This window comes from Camelus bactrianus, chromosome 8 (genome assembly GCF_048773025.1).
Source record: "Camelus bactrianus isolate YW-2024 breed Bactrian camel chromosome 8, ASM4877302v1, whole genome shotgun sequence".
Classification (NCBI taxonomy): Eukaryota; Metazoa; Chordata; class Mammalia; order Artiodactyla; family Camelidae; genus Camelus; species Camelus bactrianus.
The window spans coordinates 70,588,409-70,610,474 of NC_133546.1; the positions used below are offsets into that span (position 1 = coordinate 70,588,409).

The following is a 22,066-nucleotide window of genomic DNA, read 5'->3' on the forward strand; positions in this document are numbered from 1 at the left end:
ATGTGCCGTCTTCTCAGTGGATCAATTAGAATCACCACATATAATTAAAACACTGCTCTCTTGTCTCTTGAATTCAGCAATAAATCCAGTCATGAAAAGCCTTCAAATAAGCACTTAGACATATTTTTGAATGACTCATATGTGATATTTTAAAACAACTATTCTCTCAAATAATACACATTGTTGTAGCTCATAATCCTCTGTCCTGTTCTGTGAATTGGATGTCTTAAACCCATTTCAACAAAATTGGTGATTTCAGAGGCAACGCATAACTGAAAGAATATAATATTCTTGCTTGAGAAAAATCTGAAAAATAATATATTAAACTGTTTCAATCTTATAATTAAAAATGCTCATTTTAGTATAACATTCCTCTTCTTACTAGACAATAGGAGATTGTGCTGAACTTTCCTGCCTTTTTAGACTTAAAATAAATGTGTCTACAAGAGAATATAATTGACCTATGGAATTTTCAAGGATAAAAATTATCTTTTCTAAAAGCTTTCTGTATATACCTAACAATTATAGCTAATTAATTTTTAACGAAATGCCATGGCTTTTTCAGAATAGCAAATACATTATTAAAATTTTAATTTGTAGTAAGTGCAACAGCATATGATAATTCATAAACATCTTTAAAACATCTTTAAATTGATCACACCTACATATTTTGTGGGCTAAGCAAGTCTATCTACTCTTTTTATTAATTGTAGTATTGACAGATGATAAACTGATTCTATTTTTTTCTTTCAATATGACATCGTAGTTCGAATATAATTTTCACTCAACTCATTTTGTGAAACTTCTTAAGGAGAATGGTAATTGTAGAAGGCAAAGTTGAAAGTAAAAATTACAAAGTTTTAGATTTTTTTTATACTTTTAATTTTTATAATAATCAGTTACATTTTCAAAAGTGTTGTGTTTATTAATTTCATAAGGCATATTTTAGAATTAAAAAGTTAAACAGAGAATTTTGGCTGTGTCTTAATTGTTTCATGAAATGTGCAAAGTGCAGAACATTTTACCTGCATTTGCTACCTATAATATATAGCACATGGTATATTACATAGTGACTAGAGTTAGACTTTGGATTCAGCGTTCCTGACTTTGAAACCTCTGTGTGATTTCTCAGGGCCCAAAGCTGTGATGCCTTACTGTCCTCCTCTTTTAAAATGAGTATAAGGGAAGCTATAGCTCAGTGGTAGAGCGTGCATGAGGTCCTGGGTTCCATCCCCAGGACCTCCATTTAAATAAAATTAAACAAATAAATAATAAAAAGCTCTAGTTACCTCCACCCCCAATTTAAAAAAACAAAAAACAAAACAAGAAACAAGACCAAAAAAGAAAAAAAGTGAATATTATAGTACCTCACTGGGTGGATATTAGGAATACATAATTAAATCTAGGTAAAACACTTAAAAGTGTGTTTGTGAAGTAGTAAAAACTTAATTAGTGTTAAAATCATCATTTCATTATTAATATCATTTAGATTTTTTTAAGAAAAAAATTAGAATCAATTCCTTCTCTGTTTAACCTTCAAGGCCTTTTATTAACACCACTTTTTATTCCCCACCCCACAACACAACTGCTGGAGTTCTCATTAGGCTTAAGTCAATTTTCTAATTTCTTATATGAACGTTTTTATTTATTTTTAAATTTTTTATTGAAGTATAATCAATTTACAATGTTGTATTAATTTCTGGTGTATGCAAATTTTTATCATTTGTTACTTTGCCCTATGCCAAACCTACTGCTTAAATAATTTCTCTGAGAAGCTGAATCTCCATGGCCTTCATCTACTTAACTGACCTCCTGTAGCAAGATTTTCATGATTAAGTCTAACTGGTTTTCTTCTACTTGTTATATACTCAGCCCTTGCATGCTAGTTTATACTGGGTTGATTTAGTTTCACATGTGGTCTTGGGGGCCATGTACCTTTTAAATACTGATTGTATTCCTAGCATTTTGATAATATTTTAAGCATGAAAAGGGAAGAAATGTTTGATTTTGTAGACTGTCCATCCAAAAGACCAACAGACAGTACCATGAGACCTGAGCATGCTAGGAGATGAGAGTGATGAAGAGGAGTATGATTTGGGGCCAGAGAGAGCAGCTCAGGGGAGAAATTGTAGCATTAGCTAAGAGGAATGTTGTAGGAAAAGGTTAGGATTGTGTTTGGGATGGTAAGGACCATGGCTGTCATAGAGTGGGACAGTCCACGCTGCGTCACAGAGGAGGAAGGAAGTTGAGAAGGAGCTTGATTATAAGCCACGTGGTTTGTCCTTGAAATGATACATGATGGAGGAGGGACTCCTTATGGATGCGTTGATTTGAGATTATCTCATTTTAGGAGTATTTTAGGAAGGAAAATCTGAACAACAGCATGATGTAGCATGATGGTTAAATACAAGGAATCTAAAGTAAAATGGTCTAGCTGGGAACCCTGCATCAGTTACTAGTTGAATGACATTAGATAAATTACTTAGTCTCTTTAAGCCCCAGTTTCCTCATCTTCTAAATAGGTATCATAAAAGCAACTACCCCTTAAAGATATTGTGACAACTAAATGAGATTCTAAGTAAAAGTACTTATCATAGTGCTTGTCATATATGTGCCAAATATATACTATTATTATATAGCTATTAATGGGCATGCATAAATGACTAGAATGAAGTTACCTTTACACAGGCGAAATTTCTACCACATCCTTGTCGATAAAATCTTGTTGATCCACCCAACACATACCAGTTACGTCCATCTCACAATCACCCGAACAACCTTCTCCTCTGTTGTCATGGAAGCAAATCTCCTTTTTGTAGTACAGATTTTTTTTTGCTCACTCTATTATCCTACTCATCTGCTTTTTATACCATATACCAAAGCCTGCCTCTGATGGCTCCAGGTTTATCACTTTCCCATTTACAAGACTGTGAAAGGAGGCACGCCTAACAAGCAAGGAACTTCAAAAACATTTCCACTAGAGGGTGGTGAATTAATCATCCTACTGCCTAATCAGCACTGGCAAGGGCAGTGGCTTTCAGAATAAACCACTGGGAATAGCTCCTACTTCATACAAAATACATATTAGTCATCCCCAAACCATCTTTAGCAGATTTTTAAGGTCACATTGGAATATATGTTGTGTAACCATACAAAGGACTTTGCTCAACATTTTTCCAAGAAACAAACTGACAGTGAATATACCATGAATACCAAGAAGTGTTGGAAGAGGGCTGAACTGATGAAGAGAAGATTTTTCCTTTCACCAAACATATTGTATGTCACTCAGATATATTCTTTGATAATACCCATAATGGACATTTAATAAATGTGAACTGATATAAATTTATCATCTTTCAGGCCTACCTGTAGATTGAAAACTATGCTGCTAACAATCTATAGGAGAATTCCCTAAGCAGAAGACATATATGGGATGTCTTTGATTTTCCTATCCATGAAAAAACAGAATCAGCACATAAATTCAACTAACATAGCTGTGGAAAACTTTGGATGATGTCCAGAAGATAGTGCCTAAAATAATTACATGATTAGGGAACAAAACCATGAGGAGCTAAGTTTATTTAACTGGAAGGAGAAATATCTGTAAAAAACATCATTAAAGTTTTTATGAAGTGTTTTTAATGAGATGCTGTAAAATAAAAAGTAGTGAGAATTTTTTTTTCTAGTCCTAGGGCAGCAATAGGAGAAATAGACTTTTTGGATGATAAACCATGACAATAATACTATACATTGGAGGGATACTTGATGCTTCAAAGAACTTTCATGTGTATGATACTCACAGAAGCCTATTTAGCAGAAAATGGGTGTTATTATCTCTATGTGTCAAAGAAAGAAACAGATGGGTAAAGTATCTCCTTGGAGTTATATGGACGGTGATTTGCTCCCTCACTTCCATTCACAGGATTTTGCCCGTTAGGAGTCCTGTGCCTTCACTTTGAATCACCAGGAACTTGTAAAGATCTATCCTTTTACACTATACCAGGCTCTACCCTATCGGGCAGTGCTCTGTGTTCTGATGATACATGGTTGAATGGCATTATTTATGGTTCTCTATGTCCATGCTAATGCACACCTAGAAAATTGGCATTTTGGGTTTTGATGTGATTAGTATTTAGCTATTCTTCCTAACAGTCACTATTTCTTTAGGTCACACCTGACAAGAGAGAGTAGAACCATGTCATTAACATGGGGACCTCAGCCCACTAGTTACTGTAGTGGGAATTATAGTGGGTGTGGCAATGTGTCTAGTTTATCTAGAAACAACATGAGCTGGCTTAGATGTCAGTCAAACTCAAATGCCTGGGGCTATATCAGCCACTGAGTGCTAACGCAGCCATGAGCTTCTCCAGATGAAGTGGATGCTGTGGAGTCTGCTGTGAATCCCTTGGGAGTGAGGGGGGTGCCGAGGATGGGACTCCTTGACTCAGTTCAATATCCCTACTCCAGAGCCCCCCCCTTAGGGTCAACTAGAACCTCTGCTGCAACTTCTTTGCCATCAAACTCTTCTCAGTATTGCCTCTTTCACTGCCTTATAGGCAAGCACTTCCTAATAACCTTCCCACATGCAAATATCCACTGTCTATTTCCAAGGAAACTGACTTAAGATATTAGTTATTAAGTCTCAGTGGTTGGGGACTGACTCTATTAGCTGCAGGTATTACAATCATTTATAGAATCTCCCTCTTCAAATACTTCTAGGAATCCTCAGGACTGCTTGCACATCTGTATCCAAGTAGCAGACCTGCTCGTTGGTGATTTCTGTGGATCACCAACCCATAATTCTCCGCAGATGCTATGGCCAGGCTGGAGTTGTGCTTCCGTTACTTTTTCTGAGGCTTGTGTCCTAGAGCAGGTGGACGCCTCCTTCGGCACAATCTCTGCTACAGCATCCTGGAGGCAAGCATGAAGGTCATTACCAACACAATGCCAGTGGGAGAACACTCCTTTGCTGCTTTATCCATTTGGAAGATGGGAGGAGATTGCTGGGTGCGGTGGAGTTCATCCCAGTCTACTGCATATAATTGGAAGTTTCTGTCCTCCAAATGGTAGGAGTTTACTGAGGTGTCTAATAAGCCCCTGTGTAAATTTTTATGGTATTTGATATTGGGATTTGTCCTAGAATCTCTTTCTTTTAATCAGTGTAATATTTTGTCTTTGAGGGCAGGGTTAGGGTACTGATATTAGTGGCAATTAGAATTAAGCCGACTACTACAAAGTTAAAAGGTTGGAGGGACCAGGGCACAATTTGATATCAAATGCTGTAAGACAGGAGTTTACTGTGTCTCATGGTGGCATTATCTGAAGAAATATTAAAAGTCGTTCTTCTATATTTATTGAGTTCAAACACTTTGTCTCCAGTACTAATACCTATTTATGAAACCAACTTTCAATTGAAAAATTTCAGTCAATTTTTTTGAAAAGTCTCAAACTATTCTTAAAGTGAGTCTGTGTTAGGTGGAGCAGAGTTCACAGATTTTAAATTATAAAACAGTTTATCTCTATATATCTTCTTTAATTCTGTATATTGATAAAGTCATGGGCACATTGTTGAGGAGGAAGCTGGCATGGCTTCTTTTAGCTTTATTAGGAGGTTAGGTGGCTGGCTATTTTTTAAAATAAATAAGATTGTCTATATTTTGTGTCCACTCTCTGGGAATTGCTTTAAAGAATTTAATTAAGATAAATATGTTGTCAAAGATTGGGGCCTACTACTATGAATAGGACTTAGAGCGTTTGCACGATAAAATATCCTTCCTGGTAGATGTTTTAAGGCAGTAATCAAACTCTCTAACCACGATGATAGATTCCCAATTAGGGAGAGCATGAGGCCCACAGAAGTGGGTTGGAAAATAGGTGGAAATTAAATCTATATCTTAAATCACAACTCCTTCACTTAATAAACAATCCCTTGACACGTCCTCCTGAATCTTATTTTTTCAACATGCTAAATCCCTTTATTTAACAGCCCTGTGTGGCAAAGTGTTCTCTGACACTGTCAATTATTGCTTTTCTGCCTAAATTCTTATCTATTCAGTTTGCTCCTAAGTCTTCATTTGCTTCTGGCTACTCTCTTATATAACCTTGTCTAACGATGCTGGAGGACACACATTTTAGAGTCACACAGACAGAGGGCTTTTAGGGATGGAAGTCTAGTTTGCCGGACACTCTGCAGCCACATGAGAATAATTCAAACTTCCTCAGTGGTCCCTTCTGACAGTTGAAGAAACCTATCACTGACAGTGAAGAAGAGCATGTGAAGCCCTCCTCAGTGCACATTGCTAATCCTCAAATGAATTTCTTGCCTTTTATTTTAATTTATGGTACTTCTTTGCATTAGACATTACAATGTTTGATGATGATTTGCTGAGGAGTTAAACATCCTTTCACCTTGAACTCTGTGTTTTCATTATATCCCATCCCATATAGTTTTCCACATGAGTGATGGTGTTACTCTACACTGTGGTGTGTTTGCTGATCCTTTCCCATCTGCCATCCCCTGGTAAATTTCTAATTTTTCTTCAATCTCCATTTCACTACATGTTTTAGATGTATCTGCCAACTGCTATCCCCCTTCCTCCTCAGTGGAGTGTTTGTGCTGCTCCTAGGACTTGCGGGTCAACCAGTTCTCTGCTCTGTTTCAGTTTCTTACACACCAGAAGATGAGAAGTTGTGCGCTTGGATCTTCACTTTTGTAACTTTTCTAATAGCCATTTCATTTGGACTGAATTGCACAATTTAGAAGAACAAACATGAACTTTTGGTCAATTAATCTTTGACAAAGGAGGCAAGAATATACAATGGAATAAAGACAGTCTCTTCAGCAAATGATGTTGGAAAAACTGAACAGCAGCATGTAAAGGAATGAAGCTAGAACACTCCTTTATACCATACACAAAAATAAACTCAAAATGGATCAAAGACAAACATAAGACAAAATATAATAAACCTCCTAGAAGAAAATATAGGCAAAACATACATGTCAAAAATGTTCTCCTAGAACAGTCTACTCAAGCAATAGAAATAAAAGCAAGAATAAACAAATGGGACCTAATGAAACTTACAAGCTTCTGCACAGCAAAGGAAATCATAAGTAAAACAAAAAGACAACCTACGGAATGGGAGAAGATTTTTGCAAATGATGAAACCAACAAAGGCTTGATCTCCAGAATATATAAGCAGCTCATATGACTTAAAGAAAAAAACAAACAACCCAATCCAAAAATAGGCAGAAGACCTAAACAAGCAATTCTCCAAGGAAGACATACAAATGATTAATAGGCACGTGAAAAAATGCTCAGTATCACTAATGATCAGAGAAATGCAAATCAAAACTATAATGAGGTATCACCTCATACCAGTCAGAATGGCCATCATTCAAAAATCCACAAATGACAAATGCTGGAGAGGCTGTGAACCAAAGGGAACCCTCCTACACTGCTGGTGGGAATGCAGTTTGGTGCAGCCACCGTAGAAAACAGTATGGAGATTCCTCAAAAGACTAGGAATAGACTTACCATATGACCCAGGAATCTCACTCCTGGGCATATATCCAGAAGGAACCCTACTCCAAAATGACACCTGCACTCCAATGTTCATAGCAGCACTATTTACAATAGCCAAGACATGGAAAACAGCCTAAATGTCCATCAACAGATGACTGGATAAAAAAGAAGTGGTATATTTATACAATGGAATACTATTCAGCCATAAAAACTGACAACATAATGCCATTTGCAGCAACATGGATGCTCCTGGAGAATGTCATTCTAAGTGAAGTAAGCCAGAAACAGAAAGAAAAATACTGTATGAGATCACTCATATGTGGAATCTAAAAACAAAAACAAACAAATAAAACAAACAAAAAAAACAAACAAAACATAAATACAAAACAGAAACAGACTTGTAGACATAGAATACAAACTTGTGGTTGCCAAGGGGGCGGGGGTGGGAAGGGACAGACTGGGAGTTCAAAATGTAGAAGAGAAAAACAAGACTGTACTGTGTAGCACAGGGAAATATATACAAGATTTTATGGTAGTTCACAGCAAAAAAAATGTGACAATGAATCTATATATGTTCATGTATAACTGAAAAATTGTGCTCTACACTGGAATTTGACACAACATTGTAAAATTATTATAAATCAATAAAAAATGTTAAAAAAAAGAACAAACACGATTACACAAACAATCACTTGAAATATATATATTTTTTATATTAAACTGACTGGTCAGATCTACTGACACACTCCTCAGTGAACATACTGTGTAGAGTCAGGTTCACATTTAAATGATGTCTTTGCCCAGAAGGCTCCATTTGGTTTCTGCGTCACCAAGCACCAAATTCACACTCAACTTCCTTGTTTCTCAAAGTGTATGGAAAAGTTAGCAGAAGACTCTATGCAATAATCTTTACCCTTTTCCACCAACTTCTAGACCCACAGATATTCTTTAAATATTTTCTTAAACTTATTTAATGAAAGAAATTTTAGCTTTACGGTGGTTATTCGCAATTAAATACAAATAAACTGCATTATAACTTGCTGTCCAGCTAGTACTGATGTATGTTATGTATGGACATACTATGTATGATTAGTGTGTTATTCATGGATAAAGGAGCAAGAGCAATGTTTAATTTATGTATTTATATACTTGTCAATGTCATAATAAAGTTTCACGGTGTATTTCCCATATTGAGCTCCATTTTCCCTATATTTTCTCTAAGAAATACCAGATGGAGGAGTTGATAGAAAAGATACAGAAATTAATATTGAAGTGATGAAGTTTGACCTTTTGAAGATGAAAAGCTTGCCAAACTTTCCATATTGACATGGCAACGTTTTATGAATAAATCTAATATCTTATAGATTTAGCACAGTTCAAAAGTCACCATCTGTTTCAAGGAGTGAAGGTTCTCATGATTACATAAGTTTCTTGGCTCTAGGACTGAAGGCATGCAATCCATAGCTTATGTAATATTAACTAACAGGAACATGTGAAAAAACTTCTACATATTTTAGAAAATCACAAACATAAAAGGACATTCTGAGTTATTCTCAACAATTATAACTGATAATGTATTATGAATATCCTTTCTTCTTACGTGAACTTGGGTTGTCTCCTGCTCATTCACTATATGGAATTATAGGTCAACACCAACTGAGTTGTAATACAGAGATTTTACATGGAAAAATGGCAAAGCACTGCAATCTGATTTTGAGCAGAGTTGTCTGAAAGACCTTTGGCAATTAAATATGGGTATTGAAAGAAGCTATTTTTGGTCCCTTTCTTATTTTTTAAATAAATTATTTACTAGTAAATCTCTTCATTTGATAGAGTCAAAATCAGTCCTGCTTGGAATCCTTTTTATTTCCCATTCCTTTGAGGTTAATGCTGGTTTTGCATTACATTAAATTTTTAATCTATTTTCTTGATCAAACAACTGTGGGGAATGAGCTAATAAAATAAATAAGAAGTAATCTGCACTGATACACACACACACACACACACAGATAAACATCTACCTGTAGGAGGTTTTTATCTCATAAGAATTAATAAGATCAAATAAGAGGTAAAAATCTGGCCATTTATAAGACTCAACAGCAGTTTTTATTAGTTGATTTTGGTTTCTGGACCAAATAGCTAAGAGAGTAATGCTTGCAATGGTTTTATCTGATGTCTGTTTGAGTTTTCTCAAGTACTGAGGTTCTTGCCACCCAGGTACTAGAAATGTTTCCATCTTCTTTGCAATTGGTCTTAAACCAAGCATGAACTCCTTTACCCTGATCTGGTACTCAAAAGTGGCTGATAGGGAGGTAGAGTTCTGGCAGTCATGCAAGTCTTTGCCACTATCTACTTGGCTTTGGCTACCCTAAAAGTTTGTTAACCAAAATAAATTATTAAGTATTAGCATGTGCCTTAGATATACATGGATGACTTTACACCTCTGGATAAATCTTTGAGACAATGTTGTCAAGGGTTTTGGAGTGGTGGAGCTAAGGATGGTAGACTAGGCTGTGTGGCTTTAAAATATGTAGATAACACAGTGAATTACCTAGAGGAAAGGACACATGGGTTCTCTAGGGAAAAAAGTAATGAATAATGAGTCAGCTTTTGTGTAGGACAGACACAGAAAGTACCAGAAAGATTTAAACTTCAGAAACTTTAGAAAAAATATATATAGTAAGGCAATTTTTCTGAACTTCCCCAAAGGAGAATAACCCTTGTGAAAACCAAGATTCTTTCTATGTGATCCCTTTCAAAATTTGCTGAAATGAAAGACAAACTGTGCATGAGTATGAATTGCAATGTATCTGTAGAGCTGTGATCTCTGCTCCATTTCACTTAAGAGGAACTTCTCTCTTGATACTGAATTGACCTCAATCACTACAAGTGGCTTATTCAACTTTGTTCTACTTCTGCCGTCTCTCTCCTACAGATATGATGCAGATTTAGCAGGAGGAAATATTGACATGCTTATTCTCTGTGCCTAATAACAAAATAAAAATCAAAGCCATATTTTGCACATTTACCTTAGAGCTCATTCCACTAAGTTTTGGAAATAAGTTCTTATCAATCATACTACAGTATTTTATTGTCAAGAACCCTTAGATATGGAAGAAAAATTCCATCAACATTCATATAATTAAAAAGGAACCTAATTCGCATGCTTCTTAGAGAGAAACTTGCTCTGATATTAAATAGTAAGAGAATTACTGAGAATTAGGATAGCTAGGAAGAGCTGTACGAAAAAGCCCCATTTAATTCTAAACTATGCCTGGTTAAGGATGGAGAGGAGAGTGGAGCACACACAAGACAGAGTGGGGAGGAGACATAGCAACTGGATAGACAGGGATACAGCAAAGGGCAGTCATAGACCTAAGGATGCACATGAAGATGGAAATCAGAAGTTTCAATGGCTGTGACTTTCTCTATTTACCCATCCCTCTGCCAGGAATCTTTTCTCAAGTAAAATGTCTAAGGGACTTGCTGTTCTCAATCACTCTTTATTTTTCTATGTATTAACACCATCCACTCAACTAATAATTCCGACTGACAATTAAACATGCTCAAATCTCCTTCATCTTACATTTCCTTCTTGACTCATCACCTGTCTCTGAATATCACCTTACCTCTTCCTGCACTTCGCAGTAAAACTTCCTGAAAGGGTTGTCTGTACTTGGTACTTCAGTTTCCCTCAGTCTGGCTTCTTCAATGAAGTCTTCAGTCTTCAGGGCATGGAGTCATGTGGACAGTCCGATGGACTATCAGGGCGTTTGATTAACCTTTCCACTGCTTTTCCTGCCACCCCGCTCCTTTTGTTTGCCTCCTACTTCTCTGGTTACTGCTTTATTTATTTATTTATTTATTTATTTATTTATTTATTTATTTATTTATTTATTTATTTACTTACTTACTTACTTACTTACTTACTTACTTACTTACTTACTTTTATTTTGTTTATTTCTGAAAGGGAGAAATAATTAGGTTTATTTATTTTTAGAGGAAGTACTGGGGATTGAACCCAGGACCTTGTGCATGCTAAGCAGGCACTCTACCACTGAGCTATACCTTTCCCCTACCCCAGGCTCTTACAACTTCATCTTCCTCCATTCAGTCTTTAAATATTAAGCTCAACACGCAGTCCCAGGCAATTCTTTCAACTCAGTCTGTACTCCCATGCATTCTCATGGTTTCAGTGACCACCTGTACACTGATGACTCATAAATTATATTTCCCATCCAGACATCTCCTCTGAGCACTACATCCATATAGTCACCTGGAAAACTCCACTTTGATGTGTCGAGTTTGAGACGAGGCATTAAATTTTCTTTAAACGTTTGTTAGACTTTACCTGTGAAGCTGTCTAGTCCTGGACACTTGTTTGTAGGGAGGTTTTTAGTTCCTGATTAAGTTTAATTACTAGTAATTAGTCTATGCATCTTTTTTATTTCTTCTTTTTTCAGTCTTGGGAGATTGTTTATTTCTGGGAATTTATTTATTTCCTCTAGGACATCCATTTGACGTCCACCTCAGCATGCTCAAGGTGAATTCATTCACAATCTTCTCTATCAAAAATGCTCCTCTTGCCTTGTTTGCTAAATCTATCTAGTTGCACAACAGACAATGAATATTCATTTTTGATGCCTTTCTTTTCATTTCTGGTACTAATCAGTCAATTTTACTCCTGGTTACTTTTTTTTTCTTTCAGGTTTGTTGAAATCTAATTGACAAAGCACTATATAAGCGTAAGGTGTCCAGCATAATTTTTTAACTTATATACATCATGAAATGATTATCACAGTAAGTTTAGTGAACATTCATCATCTTATATAGATACAGAATTAAAGAGATAGAAAAGATTTTTCCTTGTGATGAAAACTCTTAGAATTTAATCTCTTAACACCTTTATATATATACACAGAACTGTGTTAATTATATTTATCATGCTGTACATTACATCCCTTGTACTTATTTATCTTATAACTGGAATTTTGTACCTTTTGACTGCCTTCATCCAATTCCCACTCCCCTTACCCCTTGCCTCTGATAACCACAAATGATTGACTATATTCCCCATACCATAAATTTCATACCCATAACTCATTTATTTTGAAACTGGAGGTTTGTACCTTTTAACCTCCCTTAACTCTTTCTCTCCTCACCCCACCCATTCTTTCTCAAGATTATTTGGGCTATTCAAGGTCTTTTGTGTTTCCATATACATTTTAGAATTCTTTATGTTAGTTCCGTGAAAAGTGCCATTGGCCTTTTGATAGGAAATGCATGGAATCTTTAGATTGCCTTGGGCAGTAGGGTCGTTTAAAAATATTAATTCTTCTAATCCATAGACACTGTATCTTTCTATTTGTTTGTGTTATCTTCAATTTCTTTCATCAGTGTCTTATAATTTTATAGCCTTTTATATCCTTAGATTTATTCTTAGGTATTTTATCTTTTTTGAATGTGATTACTTAAGTGTGATTGTTTTCTTAATTTCTCTTTCTATAGTTTTTCATTAGTATATAGAAATGCAACAGATTTCTATATATTAATTCTACAACTCTACCAAATTCATTGATGAATTTTAGTTTTTTGGTGGTGTCTTTAGGATTTTCCACTTACAGTATCATGCCCTCTGCAGAGAGCAAGAGTTTTAATTCCTCCCTTCCAACTTAGATGCCTTTTAGTCATTTTTCTTGTCTGATTGCTGTGGCTGGGAATTCCAATATCATGTTGAAAAAAAATGGGAAGAGTGGGCGTCCTTGTCTTCATCCTGACCTTAAAGGAAATGCTTTCAGGTTTTCACCATTGAGTGGGCTTGTCATGACCTTTATGATGTTGAGGTATGTTCTCTCTTTACCTACCTTGTTGAGAGTTTTTATCACAAATAGATGTTGAATTTTGTCAAAAACATTTTCTGTATCTATTGAAATGATCAAATGATGTTTTCCTTCAGTTTGCTAATATGGTGTATCACATTGATCAATTTGCAAATATTGGACTATCCTTGCATCCAAGGGATATATCTCACTTGATTACGGTGTATGAGCCTTTTAATGTATTGTTGAATCTGGTTTGCTAATAATTTGTTAAGAATTTTTTTCATCTATGTATATCAGTTATCTTGGCCTGTAATTTAATTTTTGTGTGTGTTGTCCTGGTCTGGTTTTGGTATCAGGGTGATGTCAGCCTTGCATAGTCAGTTTGAAAATATTTCCTCTTCTGCAATTTTTTGGAAGAGTTTGAGACTAGGCATTAAATTTTCTTTAAATGTTTGTTAGACTTTACCTGTGAAGCTGTCTAGTCCTGGACACTTGTTTGTAAGGCGGTTTTTAGTTCCTTATTACATTTAATTACTAGTAATTAGTCTATTCATCTTTTTTATTTCTTCTTTTTTCAGTCTTGGGAGATTATTTATTTCTGGGAATTTATTTTTTTCCTCTAGGACGTCCATTTGTTTGGTATATAATTGTCTGCAGTACTCTCTTACAATCTTTGTATATCTGTGATGGTGTTTGTTACTTCTCTCAGAGCTGGTGTCAGCCTGCTGGTGGGTAAGGCTGGTTGTGGGTTTGAGGTGTTTCATATCTTGTGTCAGCCTGGTGGGGAGGGACAGATCCAAGCCCAGCTGACTTAGGGGCCCATAGTGTCCCAGAGCTGGTGTTGGCCTGCTGGTAGGTAGAGTTGGGTCCTGGGGAGGCTGGTTCTTTCAAAGTTTTGTGATTGTCCAAACCACCTTCTTTGTTTTAAGTTGAGGGTGTGCCAAGACCCATCAGTGTCCCAAGGGGAGGACAACAATCATCAAGTAAATGCAGACTGATTAGAAGTCTGACAGCAGCTGGGACAGTGTGTAGTTAAGCCACTCTTAGGAAGAAACTGGGGGATAAATGTTTTGCTTTCTCCCTCTGAGCCCAAATATATAGCTGTTGGTAGGTGTTCCTGTGTCTGTTTAAAAACTATATCTTTGTTTGCTATCATCCTGTGGGACCCATAAATGCAATCCCCATTGACTACCAGAGCAAGGTAGTTTGAAGGTCTGTCTCTCAGTTGGCAGCTGCAAAATGTGGGGCATCAGGAACATGCCAAGCTCTTTGCGGAGAGATGTCAGTAATGTAGTTTTATTGTTGGAGTGCACCAGGAGAAGAAACCCTCTGACATGCAACTGGCCTGCTGGTGGGTGGACTATGATCCTGCTGGTCTACCCCCTTGGCTGAAGCATCCTAGTACTGGTGCCGACAGGCTGGTGGGCTGGGCTGGGTCCTAGCACTAATAAGCTAGAGGGAGAATTCCAAAATGGCACTTGTCAGCATCAACATCCTCATGGTAGAACAAGCTCCCCAAAATAGATGCCACCAATATCTATGTCCCCAGGGTGAGCACCAGTCTCCTCCTGCTCCTCCAGGATGCTCTTAAGATCAGTAGGTGGGTTTGACCCAGGCTCCTTTCAAATGACTGCCTCTGCTCAGGGTATCCAAGCATGTGAGACTTTGTGTGCACGCTTTAAGAACACAGTATTTCCCACAGCTCTCTGGCTGTCCTAAAAATAAGCCCTACTAGCCTTCAAAGCCAAATGTTCCTAGGGCTCATCTTTCTTGTGTAGGACTCCAGGCCTGGGGAGCCCTCACTCCTTGGGGAGAACTTCTGCAGTTATAATTGTCCTCCTGTCTGTGGATTGCCCACACATGGGTGTGGGTCTTGACTGTATCACAACTCTGCCTATCTTATTATCTCTTCATGGTTCCTTATTTATGTCTTTAGTTGTAGAAGATCTTTTCTGCTAGTCTTCTGATCTTTCTCATCAATACTTACTTTGTAATTAGTTATAATTTTGTTGTGCCCATGGGAGGAGATGAGCTCAGAGTCTTCCTACTCGGTCATCTTGGTCACCAACCCTAATTATGTTTAAGTCTGTCAATTCTTCTATGACACCAGTCTAGTCTAAGCCACCATATGTCTTAATTGGACATATAACAGCCATCTAATTTTCCCCCCTTCAATCACTCCTTACCATAGCTCTAAGGCCCTATAGTGTTTGCCATTTGCTGACCTCTCCATCTTCATCTTCCAGTACTCAGCCATCCTCCTCTGCTTCTCTGTTTCATATACATTAGTCTACTGGGTTCCTAAATATACTATGGTTCTTTCCACCAAAGGCTCTCTTCTCATACTCTTCCCACTGCCTGGAACACATACATCATTGCTTTGACTATTTCTGTTTGCTTGTTTTTACCAAGTTCACTTCTACTCATTTTTTAGAGCACTTCCTTCAGCTCTTTAGCCTAGGTCTGGCTACTTTGTAACTTGTTTTTCTAACAGCATTAAAAAAAAATTTCTACACATCTCAGATTTTAATGATTTCCTCATTAGTATGACTATTTGTCAATCTCCCTCTTCAACCTTTATACATACAGGAATTAGGACATTGTCTGTTTTGGCTTACCATTGAATTCTAGGAGCTTAGTATAGTACTATAAATATAATAAAAAGTATTTGTTACATGAATAAATGAAATTAAGACTGAGGCAAAACAGAAGAAACAGAAAGAAAAATGAGAAACAAAGATTAAGAAATATTAAGAGAGCAGATAGGCACTCAAAAGTTTTTAAATTAACCTTTAGTTAATTTATTTAAATTTATATACTGTTTTAAAAATCACATTTATTATATAAATTAAAATAATTTATATTATATAATATATTAAGGTATGATATATAATATAGTCCTAGGGTCAGCCTTTAATGCAAACTATTGTCACCCTGAGATCTTGTATATTACCAATAAGACAAATCATATTTGCATTTTTGTATCCATAAAGACAGCTGTTTTACATTTCCTAAATTTTGTATAAAATTAATCCAAAGTCCTTGGTTTTCAGTTTTACTAGAAGTGTCAACAATTTTTTAAAGTATGCTTTCATCTTGAGGTTACCTAAGGATCTGGCGGGTTTGTCTGAGGACTGCTTGATTAGGTCCTCATTAGTTAAAGGCAAAAATGAAATCAGTCATTTAAGAAAGTTTGACCAAAAATAGAAACTATTTCATATGTAATTGAATGTGCCATTGCTTGTATAAAACAGTGACATTGTATAAAATGATGATGCTATCAATAAAAATGCCTTTTAAGTTGGTTTTAAGTTTTTCATCTTCTCATCTGGCTCCTTTTTGAGTAATCAACAGTAAAGCCTTTGTAAGAGAAATGACTGAACTCGGAGTTAAGTCCATTGCTCTGAATGTTTGTTTTTTCCTGTGCAGAACTCAGTGTTCCAAAAGGGTATGGGTAATTTGTGAAAAATAATTTTATTATCTTAGGGTAATCTCCTTGCCCTCTTTCATGACTGGCTGAATTTCCCAGCCCAGACACACTCATTTCTTCACTGATTCAGACATTTACTGAGCATCTATCTGTCAGATGCCCTACTAAGTACACTGAACTTTCCTGTCTGTATGGAGTTTCCATTTTCAGATTGGTGTCAATTTCTTTGATTTTATTTTCAGATTGATGCAGACCCAGGGAAAGATTATTTGATTTATATAACATTCATAGGTTAGTGAAGATTCCAGATGATCAGACTAACTTATCCAAATGTGATCTCACACATTAACTCGGACACAAAATGTTCTTTTTAACTGAGAAAAAGTAACTTTGGAGAACATTATTACTAGATTGCTACATTGATGAAGAATTTTAAATTCTTGGTCACAACATGTAAATTTTGCTCAGTAATGTCCCTGGGATGTGACCGTCATATTCAGCCATTTCCTTCTTCTGGGATTTCCAATTATGAAGCATGAACTAATTTCAAGACTGCCCTTCCAAATTTTAAATACTCCAGAAAGACATTTTCTTTTAATATTCAATTTTCTTCTACTTAACTTTCCTTTTTCTGTGCAGAGGTAGATCTTCTCCCTCCCCAATTCCTAATAGCTGTGCTTTTTTCACTCAATAGATATTTTGTTGAACAATTGAACTAGATCTTAATTTCAGCTGAACCTCTCAATTCTTTAATCTACTTATTTGCTCCCAGATATTTTCAGAGAAAGACTCATTTTGTGCACAATTTGATTGATACTGGGTGGTATCAAATTACACCTTAGTTTAATTTGTAGTTTACTCCACCAAAATTAAAAAAAAAGTGACTGGGGAAACAATTTTCAAAGAGATCATTTTCTTTTTCCTTTCTGGTTTTGGATGGCTATTACACATATTAACAACAGTTTAAAAACAAGGCTCAGCACCAAGTTCAAAGAACTACTTACCGTACTGTGATAGGGACGAATACATTTTTGTTAATGCTATAATTAGCGGAAAGAGTCAAGATATTTTCAGAGCTTCCACATCCATATTTAACTGTGGGCCTTCCTTCCACAAGAAATAAGTGAAGAAACTGATGTCCAAAATTCTTCTCATTGCCTTTAAGAACCAAAATTACATTAAATTAGTGATTAACATGGATTTACATTTTATTCAATAACAATCATTCATTCAACAAACACAATCTTTGCCTTCAAGGAGTAACCATTTGAAAGATGATAGAAGTGTTATTAGATAATTATTCAAGTAATAAGTACTGTATCAGAAATATACATTATCTTCCACAGGCTAAGAATAGCATGGTATTAACAACATTAACTTGACATGACTGTTTCTTAATAGCTATGACCTTAACTATTTTGAGCCTCACTTTCCTCATATGTTATACTGGGATAATGAGAGCAAGTAATTATTAGAACTACTGTGATAAATGAGATAATAAATGGAAAGTGCCTGGCATCTATTGAGTATTGATAACTTGATTTATTATTATTTCAATTTTAATATGTGTACTTCATAAGAATTGAAATAATAAAGAAATATATAAAGACAAAAAAGAGAAACATTTCCCTTTCTTCCAGCCCATCATTCATCCCACTTTGAGATTTTTTTTCTATCATTTATCTACATACATATAAATATTTATATAGCCCCAATTTCATTTTTAAAAACAAGTAATATAATAAATAGCTTTATTCATTTGTCTTTTCACTTAACAATAAATTTTAGACATCTGTCTTTGTATGTACATAGATTTCTCTCTTTTTTAATATTCTTAGCTGAAGTATCACTCACACAGAAAAATCACACAAATTTTAAGCATATTGTGAATTAGTGAACTGTCACAAGGCAAACCTGCTCCCACAAACACCACCAACTTAAGAAAAAGAACATTATCTGCATCATCAGATGTCCTGTCAATCACTTCTCCCTTTTTCCCTGTGCCAAATGCAATCATGATCCTGATGTTTTAACAGCTAGGCTGAGTTTTGCTTGATTTCCATCTTTATATTAGTGGGATCATATTGTATATATTCTTCAGTGTCAATTTGCTTTTGCTCAGTTTTATGTATGAGAGCATCCATGCTTCATTTCCATTGCTTTATAATATTCCATTAAAAGAATATTCACAATTCAGTTATTCTTTCTTCTGTAGATAGAACCCCACCCTGCCCATTTTTGCTTATTATGAATAATGCTGCTTTGATAATCTGGTATCTGTCTTCTGTGTTGAAGTGCATGCATTTTTGTGGTCTGTATACTAGGAGTTGAATTTTTCTGTCAGAAAGTAGGAATACAATTCATTTAGTAGTTATTGCCAGTTTTCCAAAAGGATGTGTTCACTTTTTACCAGCAGTATTTAAGAGTTCCAGCTGATCTGTATTTTCACCATCAGCTGGTTTGCTCACTTTGTAGATTTTAACCATTCTGTGTTTATTATTCTAGCTTTAACTTTCATTTTCCTCAGATTAGTGAAGTTGGGCATATTGTGTTTAGTGGCTATTTTGATAACCCCTTTTGTGAAGTGTCAGTTTGTATGTCCTGCTTTTATTTTTATTTGGTTATTTTCTGTTTTTTCTTATTGATTATAGAGTTATACCTATGTATATATCTAATATTTAGATACATATAAGACAGCACACAAGCTCTTTGTCAACCATATATATTGAAAGTATTTTCTTCAACTCCGTAGATCGTCTTTTCATTCTCTTAGGGGTGAATTTTGGTGAATATATGGTCTTAATTTTAGTGTGGGTCAATTTATCAATGGTTTCCTTCATGGTTATGATTAGTACTTTCTACATCATCTTTAAGATCACTCTGCCTGCCTCAAAGTTATGAAATTATTCTCCTATATTATCTAGATATATCTTATGTATAGTATAATATAATATAATATAATATAATATAGTATAATATAATATAGTATAATATAAATTATGTTAGCTTTATTTGAGGTCTGCACTCTACCTAGAATTGATTTTTTGTGTATGTTGTGAAGAAGGGGGTTGTGGTAGATTGAATAATGACCTCCAAATATATTTATGTCGTAGTTATTGGAACCTGTGACTATCAACCTTATATGGCAAAAGAGACTTTGCTGGTGTGATTAAATTAAAGGTCTTGAGATGGTGAGATTATCCTGGATTATCTGGTTGGGTCAGGAAATTAATCAGAAACATCTTTTTAAGAGAGAAGCAGAGGGAGATCTGATAATGGAAGAAGAGAGGTTATGTGACTATAGAAGCAGAGACCGGCGTGATGCAGTCACAAAGCAAGAAGCACCAGCAGCCACCAGAAAGAGGAAGAAGAGACAAGGAAAAGATTTTCCTCTGGAGCCCCCAGAAGGAACTGGCCCTGCCAATAGCTTGACTGTAGCCTCATAAAACACATTTATACTTCTGGTCTCTCAAATGGTGAAAGAATATATTTCTGTTGTTTTAAATACTAAGTTTGTGGTCATTTGCTGCACCAGCAATCAGAAATTAATACAAGGGGCCAATTATACATTTTTGGCTTTTGATTTTCAATTGATCCAAAATTGTCAAAGCAAATAATTCTCATGCTGTACTTCCTGAATTTTCAGATATTTGTGGAATTTAAAAAACATTTTTAGTATTCTTATTCCCTTTTTGCTTTTATTTATTTTTGTGAATATAAATGTATATTTAAGATAATGATTTTGTTGCTTTTTCACTCAAGCACTGTTAAAGATACCCATGAATGTGCACTAAACCAAATTGAAATTGCAACACTCAGAAATGGCCAGCATTAATATGTGGTAAACACTTCCATGGATATGAAGGCTGATAACTGGACACACAGATATGCAGAGAAAGTATTTTTTTTTATTACAGCAGAACCATAGGGTACATGGATTTTAAAATGAAAGTTATATTAAATCAGTAGTTCTCAAACTTTTAGGTCTAAGGACCCTTTAGCACACTTAAAATCTATTGAGAAGCCCCCAAAGAACTTTTGTTTACATGGTTTGCATTGCTAACTAAAAACTGGCACTTGCCACCTGCCTCTCCAAGGATCGGATCAGGTTGGCACTCGCCACCTAACTCTGCTTGGATTCAATCACGAGCCGCTGCAGCCGCTGACCTCCAATCCTCTGTGAGAGGAGTTCAGGACGGAGGTCAGGAATGAGGCGCTCTGTGCTCTGGGAAAACTGGTTGAACAGGCCTTCAGACAGTATTTTCAGGAGAAGATTTTATGACCCCAATTCTTGCATCTCCTCATATCTAGAAACCACTAAAATCATTAATGATGACATCTGCTCCTCATGACTAGCAGCAGCCTCTGCCTAAGTGTGTGCTTGACTGCACGTCCCCCCCTCACTGAGATCACATAAAATACTAAGTTTTCACCTGCGTCTTTGGAACGGTTTCTCAGAGCTATCTGAGATGCTGTCTCCTGGGCTATAGTCGTCATTTTGTCCCAAATAAAACTTAACCCACAACTCTCACGTTGCGTGATTTTATTTCAGTCAACAGCATCTTTCAATACTTACTGGATTAGAATTTAAAACTGAGAAAGTTTTCAAGTATTTATTGATTATTTTCATAACATTAAAAATGTTATTTTTAATAACAATAATAAAACCCATTGCATATTAACCTAAACAAACATATTTTATGAAAAGTAGTTACATTTTCCAAAACAAAAATAAAATAGTGAGAGTAGTAGTATTATTCTATATCTTTGCAAATATCTTTAATGTTATGCTTAGTAAAAGACAGCTGAATCTCATATCTACTTCTTCATTCAATCTGTTGTGAATTGTTGCTTTGGTTGAAGTATATGAACTTTGTCCTCACACAGAATGTAGTCAGAAAGGAAAGATTACTTGAACAGCCCTTTTAAATACACACAGAATGGACAAATGATAGTTCCTTAAAGCATAGTTGCAAATGGAATCTGAAACTATATTAGTGAGCCTTGCAGACTCTGTTACGTGAAAATTCCATTGGTCTTTCTTGCACTTTGAGTGGACATTCTACCTGCGCATGATTTTGTAACCCATGCATTGATTGTTTGAAAAATGTTCGTTCACTGGGTTAAGGAGATCTTTCAAATATTGATATCTTTACTATGCAATATTTTAAAAAAGCATATTCATTAATAGTACTACTGAACTTGAGACAGGAGGGAAGGGGGCAGGGCACAGCCATTCAAGGAATGACAGCAATTAACACCAAAATGTTGGAAGATTCAACTCTCAGTAG

The 22,066-nt window shown here is 35.6% G+C and overlaps 1 protein-coding gene across 1 annotated transcript in view; it reads right to left on the bottom strand.

The window, feature by feature from the left end:
* The window catches only part of EYS (eyes shut homolog), a 1,185,464-nt gene that overhangs the window by 179,417 nt on the left and 983,981 nt on the right, over nt 1-22,066 (bottom strand). Inside the window, 1 exon segment of the mRNA XM_010967844.3 lies at nt 17,780-17,933. Within this exon segment, the coding sequence (XP_010966146.2) occupies nt 17,780-17,933 (154 nt within the window).